Source organism: Alosa sapidissima, chromosome 24, assembly GCF_018492685.1.
Source record: "Alosa sapidissima isolate fAloSap1 chromosome 24, fAloSap1.pri, whole genome shotgun sequence".
Classification (NCBI taxonomy): Eukaryota; Metazoa; Chordata; class Actinopteri; order Clupeiformes; family Clupeidae; genus Alosa; species Alosa sapidissima.
Window position 1 is genome coordinate 5843997 of NC_055980.1, and position 20848 is coordinate 5864844.

The following is a 20848-nucleotide window of genomic DNA, read 5'->3' on the forward strand; positions in this document are numbered from 1 at the left end:
TTTCACAAGCGTCTTACACTATATTTTAAGCAAATACAGTTGTTTATTTAGGATTAGTGAGTATGTTTTAACCTTTGCTGTGGCATGCGTGTTTGTCACACATTCCGACAGCAAAGCACATGAACACTTGCTGTGGGAAAAACAAAGTAGCCACGTAGGCGGTCCTTGTCATTCCCAAGTGCCATGAATGCACCATTATTACAAGAGTTGGCTCGTTGGGTTACAAATTTCAATGGGTATCTCCACAACAGAGCTTAGACGTTTTTGACATGTCAAAAATTGTTGTTTCCTCACATTTTGTTGGTATTTCTTAGGTCATTTTTGAATGTTTTTTTGTTTATTTTTTTTTATAAAAAAAAAAAAAAAAGATACAGTAATTTGTCAGATAGTGAGCTTGCTCCACGTGAAGACAATGGGCAGCAAAAGGAGGAATTTATTACACATCATCTTCATTATTCTCATCAGGATCACATATTTACATACATACAAACAACTTAACATGTCTCAGGCAAACAGCTGCCTGAGAATGGGCATGTAAGAACACATACCAGTCCAAATATAAAAAAAGAGCTAGTCCCTTTCCTCTTGAGGTGATTGGCTTCGGAAGAGATTGTGTTTGGCAAGTGTGTATAGCTTGTAATGTATGCTGGAATAACGTGTGTGTGTGTGTGTGTGTGTGCGCGCTTGCACTTGCTAGTGTGTGTTGCTGTGTATGTGTTTGTGTGTGTGTTTTAGGCTGAAGTATGTGTGTTGGTATCTTTCGTATTGTGTGATGGTAACATTTGTGTGTGTGTGTGTGTGTGTGTGTGCAGAGTGTTCATCCTTTATTGTCCTGTAAGAATAGCAGCGGTTATTCCCAAAAAAACAGCAACAGCAGCATCATGGTAAACCAACTTCACACCCTGACCATAGACTGACACATGCTTTCAAACTGAGCGTCTAGTCACACGCTTATTCGTGTGTGTGTGTGTTAGGTGTATTCACACAGGTGTCCGCAGCCCGTGGGGCAGTGTGTGTTATCCCTTAGCCAGCTCCTCATGTGCTCCAGGTGGCCGCCGTGCCCACAGCCCTGGCACCACACAAACAGGCCCCGCACCACGTGGTGGCACACTGCACACACACTTGCACACTGGCGACACCTACAGGCAGGGAGGAGAGGAAGAGAGACAGAGGCAGATGTGAGAGGTCACATTACTACAGGCTACAGACATCCTCTCTATATGCCAAGTCACAGCATTGGAGCAGGAGTTTACTAGACCGAGTCTATGAATACCATGACATAAATAAGTCATGATGTCAGCAGTGGCCTTGAATCAGTCCTGCAAGATTCAGGATGATTTTACAGCAGATGGCGTGTTGAGCCACTTTCAACCCATCAAATGCTGATATTTGTAAAAATGGGGATATTGTTACTATTAACACTGACACTGATGTTTCATTATGCAGTTAATTTATTACTATTTATTCATTTTCATTATTTTATTTACAGCTTGAAAAAGGGTGCATTTACACTTAAAGCTGCTGTTGGAACAACGTAGGGTCTATTTTTGGATGACAACGAGGGTAAACTTTCGTTGAGGACTAAAATAACATTAATCGGAGTAGTTTTGAGTAAGACCGGAAAATGCATTTACAACGAAATAGCATAGCAATAGCCTTGGGAGCAATTTCTCTGTTTCGACCATGCATGTTGTTTTACATCTGAGATTGAACGTTCTGTTGTCGCAGTTACCTGTCGCAGATCCAGCCGCGGTTGTTCATTGGCCGCTTGCAGTTGCTGCAATTGATGTGCAGCGTGGTGGAGGTCTGGTTGAGGCAGCCGATGGCTGCGCAAGTGCTCAGTTTGATCACCTCGTTGGACACGTTCCACAGCTCAAAGCGCTGCAGCAGGTCAATATAGGACATGTACCAGTGCTCCTGTGCCAGACACACACACACACAATTATGTTTTAGTGCAGCAGATCAAAGAATATGATCTAGTGGCACACATACACAGAGACAGAAATACACATTGGAACATGTAGTGGAATCACTACAGATGATCTACAAAGAGCATAGATTAGGCCATTTTTTCATTCAACATCAGGACTAACAAAACACACACACACACACACACAACACTACAACAAAACGACAGACGCACACCTGTAAAACACACATAATCTGAGGCAGTACGAACAGCACAGAAAAAGGCCCACATGGTGCACCTGCGTGAGGTCGTCGATCTCCTTGCGGATGCGTTCGCCGAGGACGATGAGCACGGACACGGCCATCTGCACGTCGCCCTGCTCGGCGTAGTGGGCCAGCATCTCCTTGACGACGGGGCCGAAGAAGGCGGGCGGCAGGTGCGGCGGGAAGAGCAGCTGCGAGACGGAGATGAGGCTGACCGACTCGGAGGGCGTGAGGCACGCGCCGCCGCCGCCGCCGCCCGTGCTGCTCTCCGCCTCGCTGCCGCTCACGTGCGGCGACTCGGCCTTCTCCAGGAGCTCGGGCGCCGCCGGCTGCTCCATGATCTCGTGCCGCAGCGGGAAGGCCTCCTGCGGGAGCGTGTACTCAGGCTCCTCTGAGGAGGGAGACGAGCACACACACAGACGCACGCACGCACGCACGCACGCACGCACACACACACACAGTCAGAAATGTGCATATACACACACAATGTCATTTATCCATACACCCAAGCAATGTCAGAAACGTGCGCACACACACACACACACACACACACACACACAAGTGATATATGTGCATACAAACACACTTGATACAGGACTCACCAGTCTGGTTGTCATGCTCCATGGAGTACAGGTCATCATCGTCCAGCTCTGCGTCTCCAAACACGTACTCGGCCTGACCCTCACTGCCCTCTGTCTCCTCATTGTCCACTGATGGACAGATGGAGAGAGAGAGAGAGAGGAGAGAACAAAGAGAAAGCAATGAATAAGGAGAGTCAGAGGAGAAAAGGACAAAAGGAAGAAAAACAGGCTGTGTGTGAGTGCGGCGTGCTGCGTTACCATCGTTGTTGTTGACGTTGATTTCCAGGTTGTGGATGTTGTCTTGTCTGCTCTCCTTGTTCCGCTCGTTCAGGCCGGAGCTCAACTCCTTCATACTGAAACTGACGCCACGACCAACACAACATCAGCGGCTCACAAACACCATAAACTTCCAAAAACATTCCTGCACCCAACAGCCACATTCATTCCTGCTGCAGAGGCCAATATAACTTTTATATTTATAACATTATAACTTTGCCAACACAGAAACTCTAGCCACACACTGCTCTGTGTTGAGGCACTGTGTTCACATCTGTATGTAGGTGCAGGGCCGTACCTATTGAGGAGGGGCAAGGTTCCCAGTTTGCCGATGTTGTGATTAGTTGAGCTGCCAAGGTTGGCTGGCTCTGAAAACATGATCCTTAACATGGTCCATGTTGTGGAAACCTATACAAACACACACAATTACAGATCTGCACAATTAATCTGAAACACTCACACAAACACACAGAAATGGCAGGACAAAATGAGCACATTTAATTTGGACACTTAAACACACACACACACACACACACACACACACCTGTGGGCGGTTGAGCTGCTTGGCCACCTTGGCGTTGTGGTCGCACAACTCGGCAAAGGGCTTCCCACTCAGCAGGTAGAGCCGTGCCGTCTCCACGAACCAATCCATGCAGCTCCCTGCCCCGACACCTCCCCCGACGCCACCGCCACCTCCTCCTCCTCCTCCTCCTCCTCCTCCTCCTCCTCCTCCTCCTGCAGGCGCCTCAAACACGCTCAGCACGCTGGACACCTGGGCGAACTGCTCGGTGACGTCCGGCTTCTTGAAGAAGAAGATGGGGGTAGCGGCGGTCCCCGCCCGGGTAGCCAGGCTTGCGTCCGGCCTCGCCGGCCATCAGGCTCTCCTTGGCGGCGAAGGCCAGGTCGCCCAGCAGGCCGAAGCACAGGCCCTCGGGATTGGCACGGTCCACGGGCCGGCTGGCGTCCTTGAATGCATGCTGGTACAGTGTGCTGTCCTTGGAGCCCGACAATAGCACCTGTCGCATTGAACACAAACACACAAGTTAAATGTAGATATGTATGGTGCGTGCGTGCCTGCGTATATATACACAAGTAGGAACAAAACTATTCATACCCCTGGCAAATATTAATTTAATGTTGGTTTTCTCTTCACCGATATGTTTGTTCTGACTGAAAATGACACTACCACATGCCAAAAGATTGTAAGACCAATGTGGTAGAACAATGGAATCTGAAAAAGAAGCTTTTTCATCTTTTTGAAAATTTTGTATGAAAAATGGCATGTTTTTAAATAATCAATGGAAACATCTTTATCTTCATGAAAATGCTTCTTTTTCTGATTCCATGTTTCTACTACATTGTCTTACAACCTTTTGGCATGTGGCAGTGTCATTTTCAGTCAACATTAAATCAATATTTGCCAGGGGTATGAATAATTCTGTTCCTAACTGTATATATAAACACGGGTATGACATATAATATGGGTGTGTGCTTAAAGGGGTGCTTTTGTGTCTGTTGGTTTGTGACTAGGTGTGTATATATATATATATATATATATATATATATATGTTTATATATGTGAGGAAGGCTGTGTCTGTGAATGGATATGTACATGGCATCCTTGAAAAGATGTTGATAGAGCATGATGTCCTTGGAGGAGATTCAAAACAGGACAAGGACAATGCATGGGTGAGAAGTGTGCATGCATTATGCAAATACCGTATGTTAGAGTGGCAAATGACATTGTATGCCTGTGCGGTGCATTTGTGTGTGTGTGTGTGTGTGTGTGTGTGGGGGGGGGGGGGTAGATGTATATATGGACGGATACAGATATGTGAGTGTGAGAGAGTGAGTGAGTGTGTGTGTGTGTGTGTGTGTGTGTGTGTGTGTGTGAGTGAGAGAAAAAGAGCAATTCAAACAAGTGGGAAACATGCAATTGTGTTGCGAATAAGCGAAGCGAGAAGGAGGAGGAAAGCTTGAGTCTCCATCTTTAATAATGTGCGTTTCCTGAGGGAGATTCCGCTCTTCCATACAACTCTAAAGTAATGAAACACCTCCACAAACCCAGAGAGCAGAAAATAAACTGCAATATGAGTGAGGCTGTTAAGGGACGTGCTCTGGCATCTGTAGCAGCCTGCCCAAGTCAAGCTCATGTTTATGTTTATGGTACAATATTTGACAGACACTTTTGTCCAAAGCCACTAACAGCATATGTGTAGGAATCCTAGTGGCCACGGTGTGGGTGTGTGTGTATGTGTATGTGTGTGTGTGTGTGTGTGTGTGTGTGTGTGTGTGTGTGTGTGTGTGTATATATATCGTGCCTGTGGGTCGTGTTGGTGCCTCCAAACGATGCCTGTGGTGACGTCCTTGTGCTCCTCGAAGGTGGCGAAGGGGATGTAGGGCCGGCGCACGTCCCACACATAGATGTTGTGGTCCACCATCATGGAGCAGGTGGCCAGGTGGTACTTCTTCTCGGGCCGCCACTTGACCCGCGCCACGGAGGCGATGGTCTGCACGCAGTACACCTCCTTGGCCCGGTTGGTGGTCATATCCCACACCTTCACCATCTTGTCCCGCCCGCCTGTGGCCAGCCAGCCCCTTCAGAGAGAGAGAGAGACAGAGAGGAGGGAGGGAGGGAGAGAGAGAGAGAGAGAGAGAGAGAGAGAGAGAAAGAGAGAAACAGTAAGAGAACCACTTCTAGCATCGAGACACACACACACGCCATCTCCTACTAGTCATCTGGATGTCAGTCACAGTAGATCAGTAGATGGGGTTGTTGAACATGTAGCACACACAGACACAAGCACACAAAACACACAAGCTCACTTTAACTCCCACGCTCACACACAAACACACACACACACACACACACACAAGCACACAAACATATAAGCTCACTCTCACTACCACGCACACACACACACAAACACATAAGCTCACTCTCACTACTACGCACACACACACACACAAAAGCACACAAACACATAAGCTCACTCTCACTACCACGCACACACACACACACAAGCTCACCCTCTCACACACACACACACACACACACACACTACCTGTCGTCCGGGTGCCAGTCACAGCAAAACACAGGGCCAGTGTGAGCGGTGAACATGCGCTCGTAGCGGTCGGGCCGACGGATATCCCACAGCTGGACGTTACCGTTCTCAAAGGACGCCGCAAACGTGAAGTAATCCTTCATGCTGAACTGAACGTCACGCACACTCTCCGACTGACCTAAAACACACAATCCAAATTTGTAGACAAATGTGTCTGTATAAGAAAGTTCCACCTGGCTATTGTGGAAGCTCGTGTAGATGCTTTTTCTGATCATTTATTACTATTTATTTGGTGTGCTGAACAACGGGGTCAACAAGATGGGTCAACTCCTGGCCATCTCAGAAAAGGTCAGGACATTTCACAATTTAGCTTTCTCTTACTCTCACTCAGTCCACCTAAGAGGGTGCTGTCTGTCTGTCTGTCTGTCTGTCTGTGTATACACAGCACTTGACCACCTGAGAGGGTGGTAATAGACCTGTGTCTCTGTGTGTGTCTATGTGTGTGTGTACATACATAGTCCCAATTCATCTCATGATCTGACAGACTCCTATTAGCACAAGTTGAACCACTACATGAAGCCGTCTTGCGAGTGTATGTTTGAGTGTATGTTTGTATGTTTGTATGTCTGTGTATGTGTGCGTGTGTTTGTAAACACTCTACCCACCCACCTGAGAAGGTGTTGATGGACTCCTTCTTGCGCTGGTCAAAGCACTTCATGAAGCAATCTCACAAGTGAGCGACCAAGTGTGTGTCTGAACGTCTTCCTGGGAGTGTATGTGCATGAACACTCTCAATACTCACCTTAGACTGTGTGTGTTTTTGTGTGTGTATATATTATATGTCTAAATGTGTGTGTGTATGTGTGTGTGTGTACTCTCTCTCACCACTCACCTTAGAAGGTGCACAAGGACTGTGTGTGTCTGTCAGTGTGTGTGTGTGTGTGTGTGCACACACACACTCTCTCGCCACCCACCTGAGAAGGTGCTGACGGACTCCTTCTTGCGCAGGTCGAAGCACTTCATGAAGCCGTCCTGCGAGCCGGACAGCAGCATGTGCACCTCGGTGGGGTGGAAGCACACCTTGTTGACCGTGCGCTTGTGCTCAGTGAAGAGCTGCTCCTGCTTGTTGCGGCAGGGCCGGCCCAGGTTCCAGGTGACCACCGCGCCGTTGGTGGCTGCCGTGGCCAGCAGGTTCTCGTCCATCTGGTGCCACATGACGTCGGCGCAGCTGAAGTTGAGCGAGGGCTTGCGCCCTACGCGCAGGTTGAGCCGCTCGGTGAAGCCCTCCTCCTCCAACGCGTAGATCTTAAAGATGTTGCGCCCCGCCACCACCACCTGAGAGAGACATGGAGGGAGACTGACTTCAAGCATCCCTTTATTGGAACATTCATCTCATGTCACATTACATTACATTACATTACATTACACTGAAATACTTTACATTTATGACCTAAAACCAGCTACTAGAACTATAGCAACTAGAGAGAGAGAGAGAGATGGGCATAACTATATAAATAAAAAAGGTAAACAAATGATTTATCTGGTCACTTGTAAAAAGTATCTATGTGTATGGATTGCACTGCACCACCACCTAAAGCACAGACAAAACTGAATGTAAGTGATAAAGAGTGTTTCACATAACATATATCTAGTCCATCAGGTCTACTGTCTAATTTGTGTGTGTGGGAGTAGAAAGCCTGAGAGAGAAAAGGTGGAATGAGGTAACCCCCCCACCCCCTCCGAAAGAGACCCAAATGTTCATTTTACCATCTCCACTGTCTTTTCTCAGACAGTTGTTAAAATACCAGCCTCATAAAAGTTTAAGAGTTGGACTTTTAAGAATCTAATTGTGAAAGGGTGCGTGATGGGTGTGTGCGTGACGCGCGTGTGTTTCAGAGCGAGAAAGACACACACGAACCTGTCCTGCATCTCGGCACACACTGATGGCGTTGGCAGGGGCGTCCAGGTGGCAGAACATGGTCTTTCCCCCGACAGCGGCACTGCCCAGCGCCGTACTCACACGCGTCATCTTCTCCATCACCACCTGAGAGGGCAAGTCAAGGAGGAACCAGACACGCAGACACAGACACACAGACACAGACACAGACACAGACACACAGACACAGACACAGAGAGAGAGAAAGTAATATTAAGTCCATTGTTACAACATATTAGCCTGGAAAATCCAGACCCTGATAATCTAGAAAGATTAAGGGTCTGGCAAAGAGCAATGTAATGGCCCAACTCGAGGGGCAGAAACAAGCATGCATTTAAAAATCTCACTGCACGCAAATGCATTTAAAAATCTCACTGCACGGATAACACTAGACCATGTTTACTCTGAATGATTTCGGACTTCGACACAATCGGATAACAATATGACCAATGTGTACTGTACTCCAACGTTGCAGCGCTATCTTCATCAGTTTAGCTGATTCCCCGGAATGCAAGGGGAAAAAGTAACGTGCATCATTGCTCTTTGCCAGAGTGTCTCGCAGAGACAATTCCATTGTGCTCTCGCGAGAACTCTGGATTTCCAGGGTAACAACATATTCCACATCACTTCATTCACAAGTAATTAAAACAATATAAAATAAATCATCTTCAACAGTGTTACCCTGGGGGTACCGTTCCCTCATAACACCACATCTTCAAAACAATAGAAAAAGAGAGAGAGAAAGAGAGAGGCTGCAAAAACAGATAAAAGTGTCACCAAATTAATATTTTAGTTGTCTCCCATTTAGGTCAAATGTGTGTATTTTCTATGTATTATATTATCACTATGTAGATATTTACTATATTTCTCTGTGTTTATATATGTGTGTGTGTGTATATATATATATATATATATATATATATATATATATATATATATTTTTTTTTTTTTTTTTCCCCCTCATTATTTTAAACTATTTGCTATTCAGTTATTTCCTTTAGCATAATAAAAAAACAACAGGGTTAATAAGGCCTGGTTGATTTTCATGAAATGAAAAGAGGACGGTCATTAATCCAATTAGCTTCAAAAGTCAACATCTGTCATTCAGTGCCTCGGCACTCTTTCATCTGATTCAGGTCAGCAGAGCAAGCCGCTGATGTCCTTAACAACACAACAAACAATTATTGTTAATGTTTCCCAGTCTGTCTATTATGTACATTTTTACCTAGTGCTATGTCCTAAACAAACAACCCACACACATTTAAGTATCATACCCAGTGATGGGTTCTCCTGTAAAGAACTAAAGATTTTTAACCCACTGCTGCTAGAGAACTGCTTTGCTCTGCTCTGGCTTGCGTGACTGAGATGAGTTTTGCCCGCCTGGTGGGAACATTAACTGGGACACAGCCGTCTTTACATTCTTTGGGGAGAGGAAGCAAGCGAGGGAGAGAAAGAGAGAGAGAGAGAGAGAAAGAGAGTGTGAGTTTGAGTGTGTGTGAGAGAGAGAGAAAGGAGAGGAAAAAGGGGGTGGGGTTCAGCGAGAGAGGGGTGTGTGAGAGAGGGATTTGGGGTCCTACATTATACATTACACACCAACATAACCACACACACACTCGCAACACAACTGTCCATGACTGCGGTAATAATAACCTGCTGCAGTTAGTCCTACAGCCAGAGGGTGGCAGCACTACAAAGCACTGGTGGGGAATGCCTTATTTTACAGGTCACTCCACAAGATTACCCTAGGTTTACACAAACAGTTTGTGGACAAATTCGTTTCATTAGCGTCTCTATAAGTAAAGACCCATTCAGACCGAGGCTGACACAGCAGCTTTTACCCCCCCCCCCCCCCCACCACCAAAAAAAAACAGATCGACCACCCACCATGAACTTGCACAGCTTGCTGAGTGACTGCCATTTATCACTTTAGCTAAGGATCCCATAAGTTGTAGATTGTTCTGACCTTTTCAGATCTTTAAAAATAAGAGACTGGAATTGACATTGGTGAAATACCAAGCAATGGCAGGGCGTGTGAGTGGCTGTGAGCCTGGGGATGTGAGGGCAGACACATTCATGTGGCATTCCAGGCATTTTAGACCACAGCAAAAAGAACACTAAAACACCCTCTAATATAGAACTAGCATTCTGACCCAGGAACATGCAGCCCTGCATATTACAGGATTTTATGAGATGACACAAACGTGTGATGACAAAGGAGTGTCGCTGTCAAGAAGACAGCGGAGTGTGTGTGTGTGTATATGTGTGTGTGTGTGTGTGTGTGTGTGTGTGTGTGTGTGTGTTGTTTCTGTCTGTCAGTAGAGTGTTGTGTGCGGAATTCTCTGTGATGATCTCATACTACTCATGACTCAGTACCCCAAACAGATGAAGCATGCTAAACAACAACAACTAAAACAAAAATACAAAGATGCTTCTAGATTTACAGGAAGCAGACTATTTATTCTACAATAACTGTGCTTTGTTCTATGATGCTCTTCTCCAATTGGTCTCTTCAAGTGGATAAAGAGGGGTTCACTGAAGAAGGTTTTTGCGACACTTACTAGTTCCAGAGGAAGCCTGGGGGACCCCTCAGCTTCTCCAGCCAATCAGACGCTCCCTCTCAGCCCCCTGCAGCCAATCAGCAGGTCCCTCAGGTATCCAGCGCAGAGTGCTGCTGGGAAATGAGTTCAGGAGATGAGCTGGCTTGTGCTAGTTTTCAGACATACTGCTCTACAATGCGTGTGACCCAGCTATGAGATCAACAGTCTCGCCAAATAAAGAAACCAGGACTCCCCTGACCATCAACTCAAAAATCTAAGCTATTTTGTTTTGTATCCGATCAATCATAATTAAAATGTCCTTATCTTATACTTATAACACTGATAGTACATTAATAGGCATGTTTATGTTTTCTTAAGTCTGTACACAGCAATAATGTCTTGGATTTGAAAGGTTTTGTTTTGGCTGTTTTAATAAGCGGCTCTTGTTTGTGGTTGGAATGGGCACAGCATTTTAAGACCCTTCTGAGCTGTACAAAGGCAAAACATACGATAGAAGCAAGCTTTGAAGAGAATCTCTTGAATTCCAGAATTGAATTCCTGAGCAAGGCTTTTTACAAAGATACAGAACTGACTTGCAGAACACAGAATGCAGAATTTACAATTAGGGTCATGCAGATATATTTCAGATTACATGAGTCATTAGTCAGCACCTTTGAACAAATACAAAAATATCACAATCACAATACTTACCGTATATTCAAGTGGTCTTGTAAAAACTGGATAAGATTATGCTTCTGGTATCGGCGGCACATGACGAGGTGCCCACGCGCGCTAGGCGGTCTCCTGTGACCACGCGCTGGGGCCCTGTGTCGCGTTTGACATCTCCAGAGAGAATAACACTCTCGTGCTGTGTTTCAAGCTACAACAGTACATACGAGAAAGTGTACAAGAAGTTGCGAATGCAAAGCACCCTCATCCTCTAAGTTTACAAAGTTCAACCCACATAAAAACAGAGATATATGTACGTGTTTTAAGCTGGAAGTGTTATCGTTATACATCAACGCAATTTCACTAAACGTAATTTCAACGCAAGAATATCATTACTCTATTATAAGAGCGACAAACATACATTTTACTACAAGAATACCTTAGTCGTAAGCTTAGGACTTTAGTCGTATTATAATAAGTCATACCTATCTCATGGGAGTCGGAGAAATCTCGATAACGTTAGATGTTCTTCATATGTTATCGTCTCATAGTTGCATGCATGAAGCTAGCTTAGTTGTATTGTATTGCATGCAATGAGCAAATGTACAACACTCTTAATAATTCTTCAGATGATTCCTAAAATGTTACACCAGAAGGCTGTGTTTGTATCTTTATGGAAAACTTTATGTCACTCAGCATGTGCTAGCAGCAGTAGGTTAGCCAAGTGATGAAAGTGAAACATAAACAAATTGGTTTGATACTAGCCCATTCGGTCGTAACAGCCATTATCTGGCAAGCGAATAGTGCCTTTTATACGTTATATTCTCGTGAATTCCGGACAACCCAAACCTGAGATAAAGTCAAAACAACTACTTCACTAGCAGCTCGGCACACTCGGGTGAACTAACCTTCCAAAGCAAGCAAATGTTGTGGACTTTCTTTACTGACAACCGGATGTTGTAACTCAACTGCCGCAAATAAATCGTTATTTACGACAGTACCAACGGTAGACGACCAGTCTATGGTCTGCATCTGCTTGTGTACAAGGTTACTGAGTAAGTTGAGATTGACTGAACAGAAATTCACTGAGCTTTAAAACCAGATTCTGAAAAGTATAGCTGTGTCGAGAAGTCTAGTCTTAGGAGTAGCCTACAAACACCACAAACAAAGTGTTCTGACGGTTCACGGTACAGTAGTATGCACTGAACAGTCAGTCAGCAACATAACTTCTGAATTGTTTCTGTTACCTAAAATACAGTGCAGTGAACTCCTGTCTCCTAAACGATGCCAATGGACGCAGGACTGTTCAGCTGCTCTGACCCAGCAGTGTGGGGGGGGGTGCATGAGAAATACTGGGCAGTTGTAGAGGCTAAGTCCTCAGGGAAAGGCAAGGCAGGAAAACTGCTGGCTCTGGACAAGTGGTGAGCACATATACACACACATACACACACACACACACCTTGTTTTCTGTGTAGTGCAATTGATCTAGGACCTCTTGTGATAAACATGCAAATCACTTGTAAAGTGGATCAATCAGGCCAAGGCTTAGTGTATGCACACACAGTCAATAGGAGCTGTCTAGACATGTGTGCATGTGTAGTTGCTCTGATGTAAAGAACAGTGTGTAGCCTACTCACCTTTTACTCATCCCAATATCATCATCAATGTTGTGATTCGGGACTATCAATTTGAAGGCCACAAGTGTTCACTTGATCTTCCATGGAATTAGAATGATAGATATAGATAGATAGATTACTTTATTCATCCCCAGAGGAAATTATTATTATAATGAGTTGTTCTCCAGGATGAGGTTAAGGGCACATGGGGTGATTCCGTCTGTCTGATGTTTGGTCTCTGAGCAGGTATCAGGAGGAGCTCCCAAAGCAGATTACTGCCCGGACACAACGTCACGTTACCCGTGATGAGCTGAGCAAGCTTATGGAGTGGAAACTAACGGTCAGTATGGACATATGAATACATGCAGGGTCCACATCCACTTTTATTCAGTTAATATTAAATATTAATTTTACCAGTTCTGTACAGGTAAAATAACAAATGTGTCTGCTTTTCCACGGTACACTATGCCCCAACCATCCCAGATGAACTTAAATAAATAAAAGCACATTCACAAAGTTTGTAAAAATGCTGAGCCCTGGAGGGTAGAGAAGGATTGGTATTGGTATTTTTTCTTTTTTCCCCAGAGGGGAAAGTTCCGACCAAGACTGCAGCAGCTGATTGGCTCCAACAGTGAGGAGGTGGTGCAGAGCTGCAGCATCAAGGCGTTTGGTCTGCTGCCAGACGTTCAGGCGGCCATCCTGGAGCTGAGCACTCTCAAAGGGATGGGTCCAGCCACAGCCTCAGGTTTAGACACTGACCGTTACATTACATCTGCACCACTACATACACAAACCCATACACACATTCTATAGTTTATGTAAGGGATGAAGGACAACACATCTCTCACCTCTCTCTTTAAAGAGTGTGACAATGTGTGACATTCATTACCAGTTATAACATCACAAGAAACATTAGTATCTGTAACACAAGGGGCACTCATTTGAATGTGCAGCGTGCCATACATACCACTAACATGCTGTGGAAACCACACAATGACAACAAGCGTCAATACCAATATTTGCTCATTTATTGACACATTGTACAGCGTAATGTAGCAGAAATCAGTTGAGTAATTTAAGCATTTATCTAACATCGAGAGAGCATTAGTTTGTGTGGGTCGGTATACGCATTGCATTGTGCATTGCATCTCATACAAATTGGAGTCCATAGCCTCAGCTGGTTGAGGCACCTACAGTTACATTATGTAATCTATACCATTACATGAGCAGACCGATACCCACATACTACACATATTTGTAAAGAATAATGAACACAGCATTCGGGTGTTACAAAATAATAACACCCGAATAAAGCTGTTACACCATTGCAGCTATGCATTGCACTACATATATGGACATTGTGTTACAGATGCTGAAAAGAAATACCACAATTATTCATTTGCCTCTTTTGTTTTGAATCCTGATCATGTGGCTTATCTGAGAATAATGCTGAACTAGCAGTGTGTTATATAATTTAATCATATCCCAGTTCTTGTCTTCCTGTTTCTGAACTGGTTGACATCGAGATGACCGTTGTATCGTACCTTTACTGCCAGATAGGCTATCTATTCAAACAGTGCTTCCCAAATTTTTTTCTCTTGTGTCACACTATTTACTATGAAATAAAATGTGATTTGTATAGCCTCAAGTTTCAGACATTGCACTGTATTTGTAAAGCGCCTTTATCCAAAGTGCTTTACAGATTTATGCCTCTCAGTTGACCCATTCACACGCATATTTACACATACCGATGGGGAACGGCTGCCATGCAAGGCGCCAATCAGCACATCGGGGGCAGTTTGGGTTTCAGTGTCTTGTTCCTGGACACTTCAACAGAGTTGGGAGGAGCTGGCCTCAAACCAGAAACCGTCCAGTTGCCTAACAACTCCTCTACTCCCTGAGTTACTGTGGCATTTAAATTGTTATTAAAACAAAAAAAAATTGGGGGAGCGGTGGCACACAGGACCTGGGTTCAAGTCTGACCCGCGGTCATTTCCCAATCCCAACCTATCTCTCTCTCCCACTCACTTCTGTCACTCCTCCCTGTCCTATCTGAATACAGGCAAAACGCTAAAAAAATAATACACTTTAAATAATCGTAGCAATGATTTTTCATGCTCTTAAGGCACAGTTTGACAGACTCTGTGCTAAGGAAACACATATTATGTGTGATGCATGATTTCACATAGATATTATACATGTAGTGGCAACATTTCAGTTCACTATTTCCGTATAATTAGACTACCTCTTCACATGGGCAAAATAAAAGGTAATCTTTGACCCCGTAGCCTACGCAACTTCATCATCATCCACCTCCTTTATGCCATAGCCTACTGAGTTGAGATGACCATTGATGTGTTTTATTTTGATATCATCAAAGGAACAGAATCTCAGTACTTGGAGTTGTAGAAGATGATGTCAGTAAAGAAATACTATTACAAGACTATATATGACAGACCATAGATGACAGTCAAAAAGATGTTTGCTTCTATCCTGTGTCTGAAGCATCTAATTTTACGCGTTTCTGAACATTCTACCATTCTCACATGCGCAGTACAGGATCTATAGCAACCAGCAGATAATCAGCATATAAATTATCACCTTAATTACACTATTTTCAACATTAAATGCCACATATGTAATTCAGTATGCACAAAAGTAATATTTAAATGCAAAAATATGAACAAAAAGGCATTTTCACATAATTTGGCTCTTACAATAAATATGTGCTGTCAGAGATTTAAATAATATCTGTCAGATAAATAAAACAACTTGAAACAAATTTAATTGAGCAGAATTCGAGATGTATTCTTTTTTCCATCTGTGCAGCGGTGCTAGCAGCAGGGGCTGGCGAGGAGGTGGCGTTTATGGCGGATGAGAGTGTGGAGAGCATCCCAGAGCTCCGTCCAGTGCAGTACACAGCCAAACACTACAGCCTCTACCTGGACAAAATCACCCAGAAGACAAAGACCCTCAACACAGGTAAGGCATGTGTTACCTTGGGATCATTACAGCCAATTACCGTGTGTGTGTGTGTGTGTGCGCGCGCATCATTTCAGTTGACTCTGTGTGCACGCTTCACTTCATATCACTCTCTCTCTCTCTTTATCTCTTTCTTTCTTTCTCTTTCTCTCTCAGTGGACAGTCAACAGGATTGGACTCCTCATATGGTGGAGTTGTGTTTATGGACATGGGCAGTAGCCAGTAAGCTGCAGCCATCTCTGTTGGAGGAGTTTAATGACCTAAAACACCAAACCAATCAAGAGCCAGTTAAGAGACCTGCAGCCAATGACAGAGCAGCTAAGAGGCAGAAAACCTAATAAGGTGTTGTGATGTACCAACTGCTATTTTGAAGTACAGTTCCTTGTTGTTGGCTACAGATCTCTATACCTCTATTATGGTCTTGATCACACACTGTTAAGATGGTGGTCACATGGACCAATCTAAATCTGAAGACATTCCAGCCATTTATATATTGTTTCTAAAGGTTGTTTTTTTCTTTGCCTGTAATGCATGAATAAATATATTTTATAAGGAGGTCCATTAGTTTCAAACTTCTTTTTGAGGCATTCATGACATTAACATTCTGTTAACTTGAGTTCTTAAATATAACTGATAAATACACACACACACACACAGACACACACACAAACACACACACACACTTTCAGCAACATATCTAATAACTAAAGAGACATGGATAGGCCAGGCCACAGTATCGCTCTTTATTCTCATGTTGTCTATATGAAAGCAGGTAGAATGACCAGTAGAAAAGGGAAAAGAACAGGGAATTGAAATCCATAGAAAATGGCTGAGAACATCTCAACATTTACATTACATCATGATGAAACTGTGGACTGTTATAGAAACAATCCATATTTACATATGTGTGTACTATTGTTGTTACTTAAACAGAAAGAGGGGAAAAACAATTTGAGATTCATAAAATCTGAGTAAAAAAAAAAAAAAGTTTACAAAATGTGAATCAGAGCCTGCTGTCTAGACAGGAGATTTCTGTGTGTTTGTTTTTGGCACCATATTTGAGTCAGCAGGGTTGAATGGAGCCTCTTGTACCCTTCGGGTTAAGTTCACTGAAGCTGATCTAAGAAATGATGGATTGGCTGAGGCCAGTTAGATCAAAATGCTACTCCGTCTGTCACATTGAGAGTTCATAAGGATATACACTCCAGGGAAAATGGGAAGATTCTGTTTTCTGCCGAAAACTTTAGAGTCAATATTCAGTGTGTGATGTATATTGCATATCTTCCAGGCTCACAAATTTGGCCAGAACAGTTTTTTTTTTTATCTACGATTTATGTTCACTGTTGTAGCTCTTCAAGGTCAGAGTTTCTGAGAAAGGTATTAGGGTTGTTTACTTTGTTAAACCCCACAATCTTTTAATCAACAAAGCAAAAGAAGAGCTGAATTTAACTGCCAAACGGGTATTACCAAAATCATGACATTCAACTACTTTACCTCAATGCTAAAAACAAACTAAATCAGTTAGAACGGCAAGGTTATGTAGGTTCATGGACTCAAAACATGAGTTTTTTCTAAACTCTGGAATTGGATTATGTATGTGTCTACAATCTGAAAATGCTCAGCAGTAGTTTCTTCCGTTTCTGAAACACTGATGTCAGAGCAAATCAAAACATTCAATCATTCTTGGTGTAAATGTAAAATAATTTAATTTTAATTTCACTGGAGTTACAAATTAAAGATGCCACAGTTTCTTTTTGCTTTTCAAGACACACAGATTAAGCCACATGAAAATGAATGTCATGTTACAAGGAAGGAACCGACAGGAAAGTTCTAGAATGTTACTAACAATAGCAGAGGATACTGCATTCAAAGACCACCTCATGTAGGCAGGAGTACACTGCATCCCACAGTGGGATGGCTTTCCTCTGACTCTCAGGGTCTGCACAAATCTCACAGGAACTGTATGGAATGGGAGCGAGCAATATGGCTACTTTATTGACAACTCTACAACCTTTACAACCTTCTTTGTGGCTTAAGAGCACTGGTATCAGGCCCACAAACTCCTTCAGCCCTTCAATGGATTAGCTGACTATGTCAAAATCACCACCACCTTCAATCTGAATACTCTTAAAATGGCCTCTCCTTTGTTTTTCCTTAGGCCTATGTGACAAACCAGATAGCATATATAAGCATGTCAGATTAAATGGCATTGTGATTTATGTTCGCCTATACCTGTCATTTATGAAAAGAAATAGCTGTGAAGGACTACAGGAGAGGTTCCAATTTAAGTTTATTGAGATTGAAACACAGCCAGGCACTGAGTGAAGCTACAAGCCTGATAAGGGTTACTGGGGCAGAGCTCTATTCTGGTAGAGGTTAGCATGAAGCTAAAATATCGAGCTACTTGCTCAATACAGATCAGTGTAGAGCTAACACACTGAGCTAGCTACATGCCTAGTTGGGAATTTAGCATAATGCTAATGCAATGATACTGTAAAACAGGAGTTAGCATGAAGCTAACACACCGGGGGGACTGTTTTCTTAGTAGTGCTGTCATTGTAACAGTACAAGTCTAATGAGCTACACTAGCCTGCTGTCATACAGCACATAGAGAACATGCTCAAGTAACACTGAGTATCTCACACACACACACACACACACACACACTCCCCAGATAACTCTAAGTGTATCATTTTTCCTTTAAATGCCACATTCTACGCATCCTCTTTTCTGAAAAGTTGCAACTTTGATCTGTTCAGTGGCACCACACAGAAATTGTATTATCTGAGCCGCTAAGCACACACACTAGAAACTGGAGTTGCTTCTGCTCTGAAGCAAGCAATGACCTTTTCCTCAGACCCTCTCTGTCTCACGCAAAGGTACGCACACACACACACACACACACAAACATAAACACACACAAACACACTCACTCGCACCATGATGTGTGATAAATAAATAAACAATTTTGGCACAAGATTCAACAGCATCAGCACATGACATCACAAAGCAGCAGAGGGCTCGTCATAGCAACCTGACCCCTCAAACCCCTCACCTAACACATCCCCATAGGTCAGTCTGAGACGGACAACATAAAATGTCCTCACAAGAGCGTCAGAAGACACAACCCAAAAATGTCCTCATAAATCTGTCACGCAAAAATACACATTGCAGGAAATGTTATAAATGCTCAGTAGATTCTGTGTCAGATTTCAAGTTCATAAGAGTTTCAGCATTATAGAGAATGTTCACACAATAACATATATATTTTTAACACAAGTAACACAAAGTAGGGGATTTTTTTTTCTTTCCTCTCACTTTGGCAACTTTGACCATATCTGGCAACCCTCGCAATACTGAAGTGAATTCCTGAATATACAGAAAAACAGAAGTAAGGATTACCTGTGGTCACCTTGGCAGTGCTCCCCTAGGTAATGGTTGCCAAGGCAGGCTGTTACATGAATGATGATGTCACTGACACCTCATGTAAGGGGTCAAAGTTCAAGCTGTCAGAGGTTAGGTCAGTCAGTTAGGGTTTGTCCCTCCTGGCTTTGGTGTTGTTCTGGTGATGCAGTTCTTCAGTGGCTGGACTGTAGAGGTGTAGGTTTGTTCATTTTATGTAATCTCTTGACTCACTTGACTTGTGGTGTACATGTGTGTACACACAAACAAACACACACATACACACACACACTAACAGAACATGTGAATTATGGGACCAGTAAAGAGAATACACACACACAGTACAGTATAACCAACTGCAGAGAAAGAGACAAAACAGATCCAGTTTAAAAACTGGTGTTCCTTCACACATCACATCTTGGCCCGCTCAAAAAGTAGCTTCACAACCTCTAAACTAGGTCAGTTTTAGCATTTCGCTCAAATAGAACTAGACACTGTGTGTGTGTGTGTGTGTGTCTGTGTGTGTGTGTCCATGGGATTATGGCAGGATCCTTGATGGGAATACATAGCTGGTTGTGTATTGTGTTTACTTTATTGTCTGTTGTTTGTCGGAGTTGTACTTTCTGTTGAAGTGTATGCTGAGGTACGCTTGTCCTCCTGTTTATTGTGTTTGTTTGTGTCTCTGTGTGTGTGTGTATGTGCATTTTTTCAATGCATTACTGAACCAAGGAGTTTTGTGTCTTTATACAACTCTAATTGTTGTGGATGTGTGTTATCGATACTGAAGTCTATTGTTTGTGTGTACATGTATGCATATAGCTGCCCAGTGTTAATGACAGCAACTACAAACCAACCAATAACAGCAAAGTCTCATCTTTAAACCACACCACCTCTCTCTCGCTCTCTCTCTCTCTCTTTCTCTTTCTCTTTCTCTCTGGTGGGGTTATTCACTTGTTTCGTTTTAGAGGGGGGGGGGGGGGGGGGGTGGTAGAAGGGTTTTTGGCTGGACGTTTATCCGTGATGGCTGAAACCAAGGTGGAGGAGGTGCACTGGGGGCTTGGATGGAGCAGCACGATTGGTAACCCCCTCACAACCGTGCGTCATGGCGGCGGCGGAATCTGGACGCCGAGCAGCTCGTAGGCGAAGATGTTCCAGAAGATGGCGAAGAGGAGGAAGGTAATGAAGGAGAAAACGAGCACCCACCAGGAGCACTGCGTCTGCAGGCTCTCCTCGTAGCTGCGCAGGATCAGCAGGCCCATGCTGATGCCCACCACCGCGCCCGACAGGTGCGCCATGAAGCTCGGCTGCGGCCCCGACGACGGCAGCGGAGGCGAGAAGCGCAGCCACACCGCGCGGCCCACCTCGGAACTCACTGCAGACGGACCGCGGGGGGTTGGAGGGGAAGAGAAGAAGGAGAGACAGAAATTGCAACAGATATAGAGAAAGCTATAGATAAAGAGAGACAGAAAGGAAAGAGAGACATAGAAAGACAGACAAAAAGACAGAACATGCGAGAGAGGAAGATAGAAAGGGTGGAAGAGAAGTAGAAAGAGAAAGAAAATACAGAGAAGGAAAGAGGCATTGAGAATAGAAAGAGAGAAACAGAATAAGA

The 20848-nt window shown here is 43.9% G+C and overlaps 3 protein-coding genes across 3 annotated transcripts in view; 1 reads left to right on the plus strand and 2 right to left on the minus strand.

Annotated features, from left to right (window-relative positions):
• Positions 1-377: 377 nt before the first annotated feature.
• On the minus strand, positions 378-12204 carry wdr24 (WD repeat domain 24). The gene is given in 15 exon segments (XM_042081866.1): positions 378-1139; positions 1733-1917; positions 2208-2563; positions 2775-2882; positions 3012-3112; positions 3328-3437; positions 3574-3849; positions 3851-4045; positions 5351-5627; positions 6095-6272; positions 7069-7429; positions 8013-8138; positions 10589-10698; positions 11279-11447; positions 12145-12204. Coding segments are annotated over 12 exon segments (2436 nt in total). The 5' UTR covers positions 8133-8138; positions 10589-10698; positions 11279-11447; positions 12145-12204; the 3' UTR covers positions 378-970.
• A 25-nt stretch (positions 12205-12229) lies between these two features.
• zgc:112496 (uncharacterized protein LOC541336 homolog) lies at positions 12230-16393 on the plus strand. Its single transcript, XM_042081872.1, has 6 exons — positions 12230-12291; positions 12495-12657; positions 13099-13192; positions 13438-13597; positions 15682-15834; positions 15991-16393. Exons 2-6 carry the CDS (start codon positions 12521-12523, stop codon positions 16170-16172), a joined length of 726 nt encoding a protein of 241 aa, XP_041937806.1. The 5' UTR covers positions 12230-12291; positions 12495-12520; the 3' UTR covers positions 16173-16393.
• A 2567-nt stretch (positions 16394-18960) lies between these two features.
• Positions 18961-20848, minus strand: part of rhbdl1 (rhomboid, veinlet-like 1 (Drosophila)) — a 26929-nt gene continuing 25041 nt past the window's right edge. Inside the window, exon 8 of the mRNA XM_042083672.1 lies at positions 18961-20608. Coding sequence (XP_041939606.1) covers positions 20337-20608 — 272 coding nt within the window. The 3' untranslated portion in view covers positions 18961-20336. The remainder of the gene's footprint in view (positions 20609-20848) is intronic.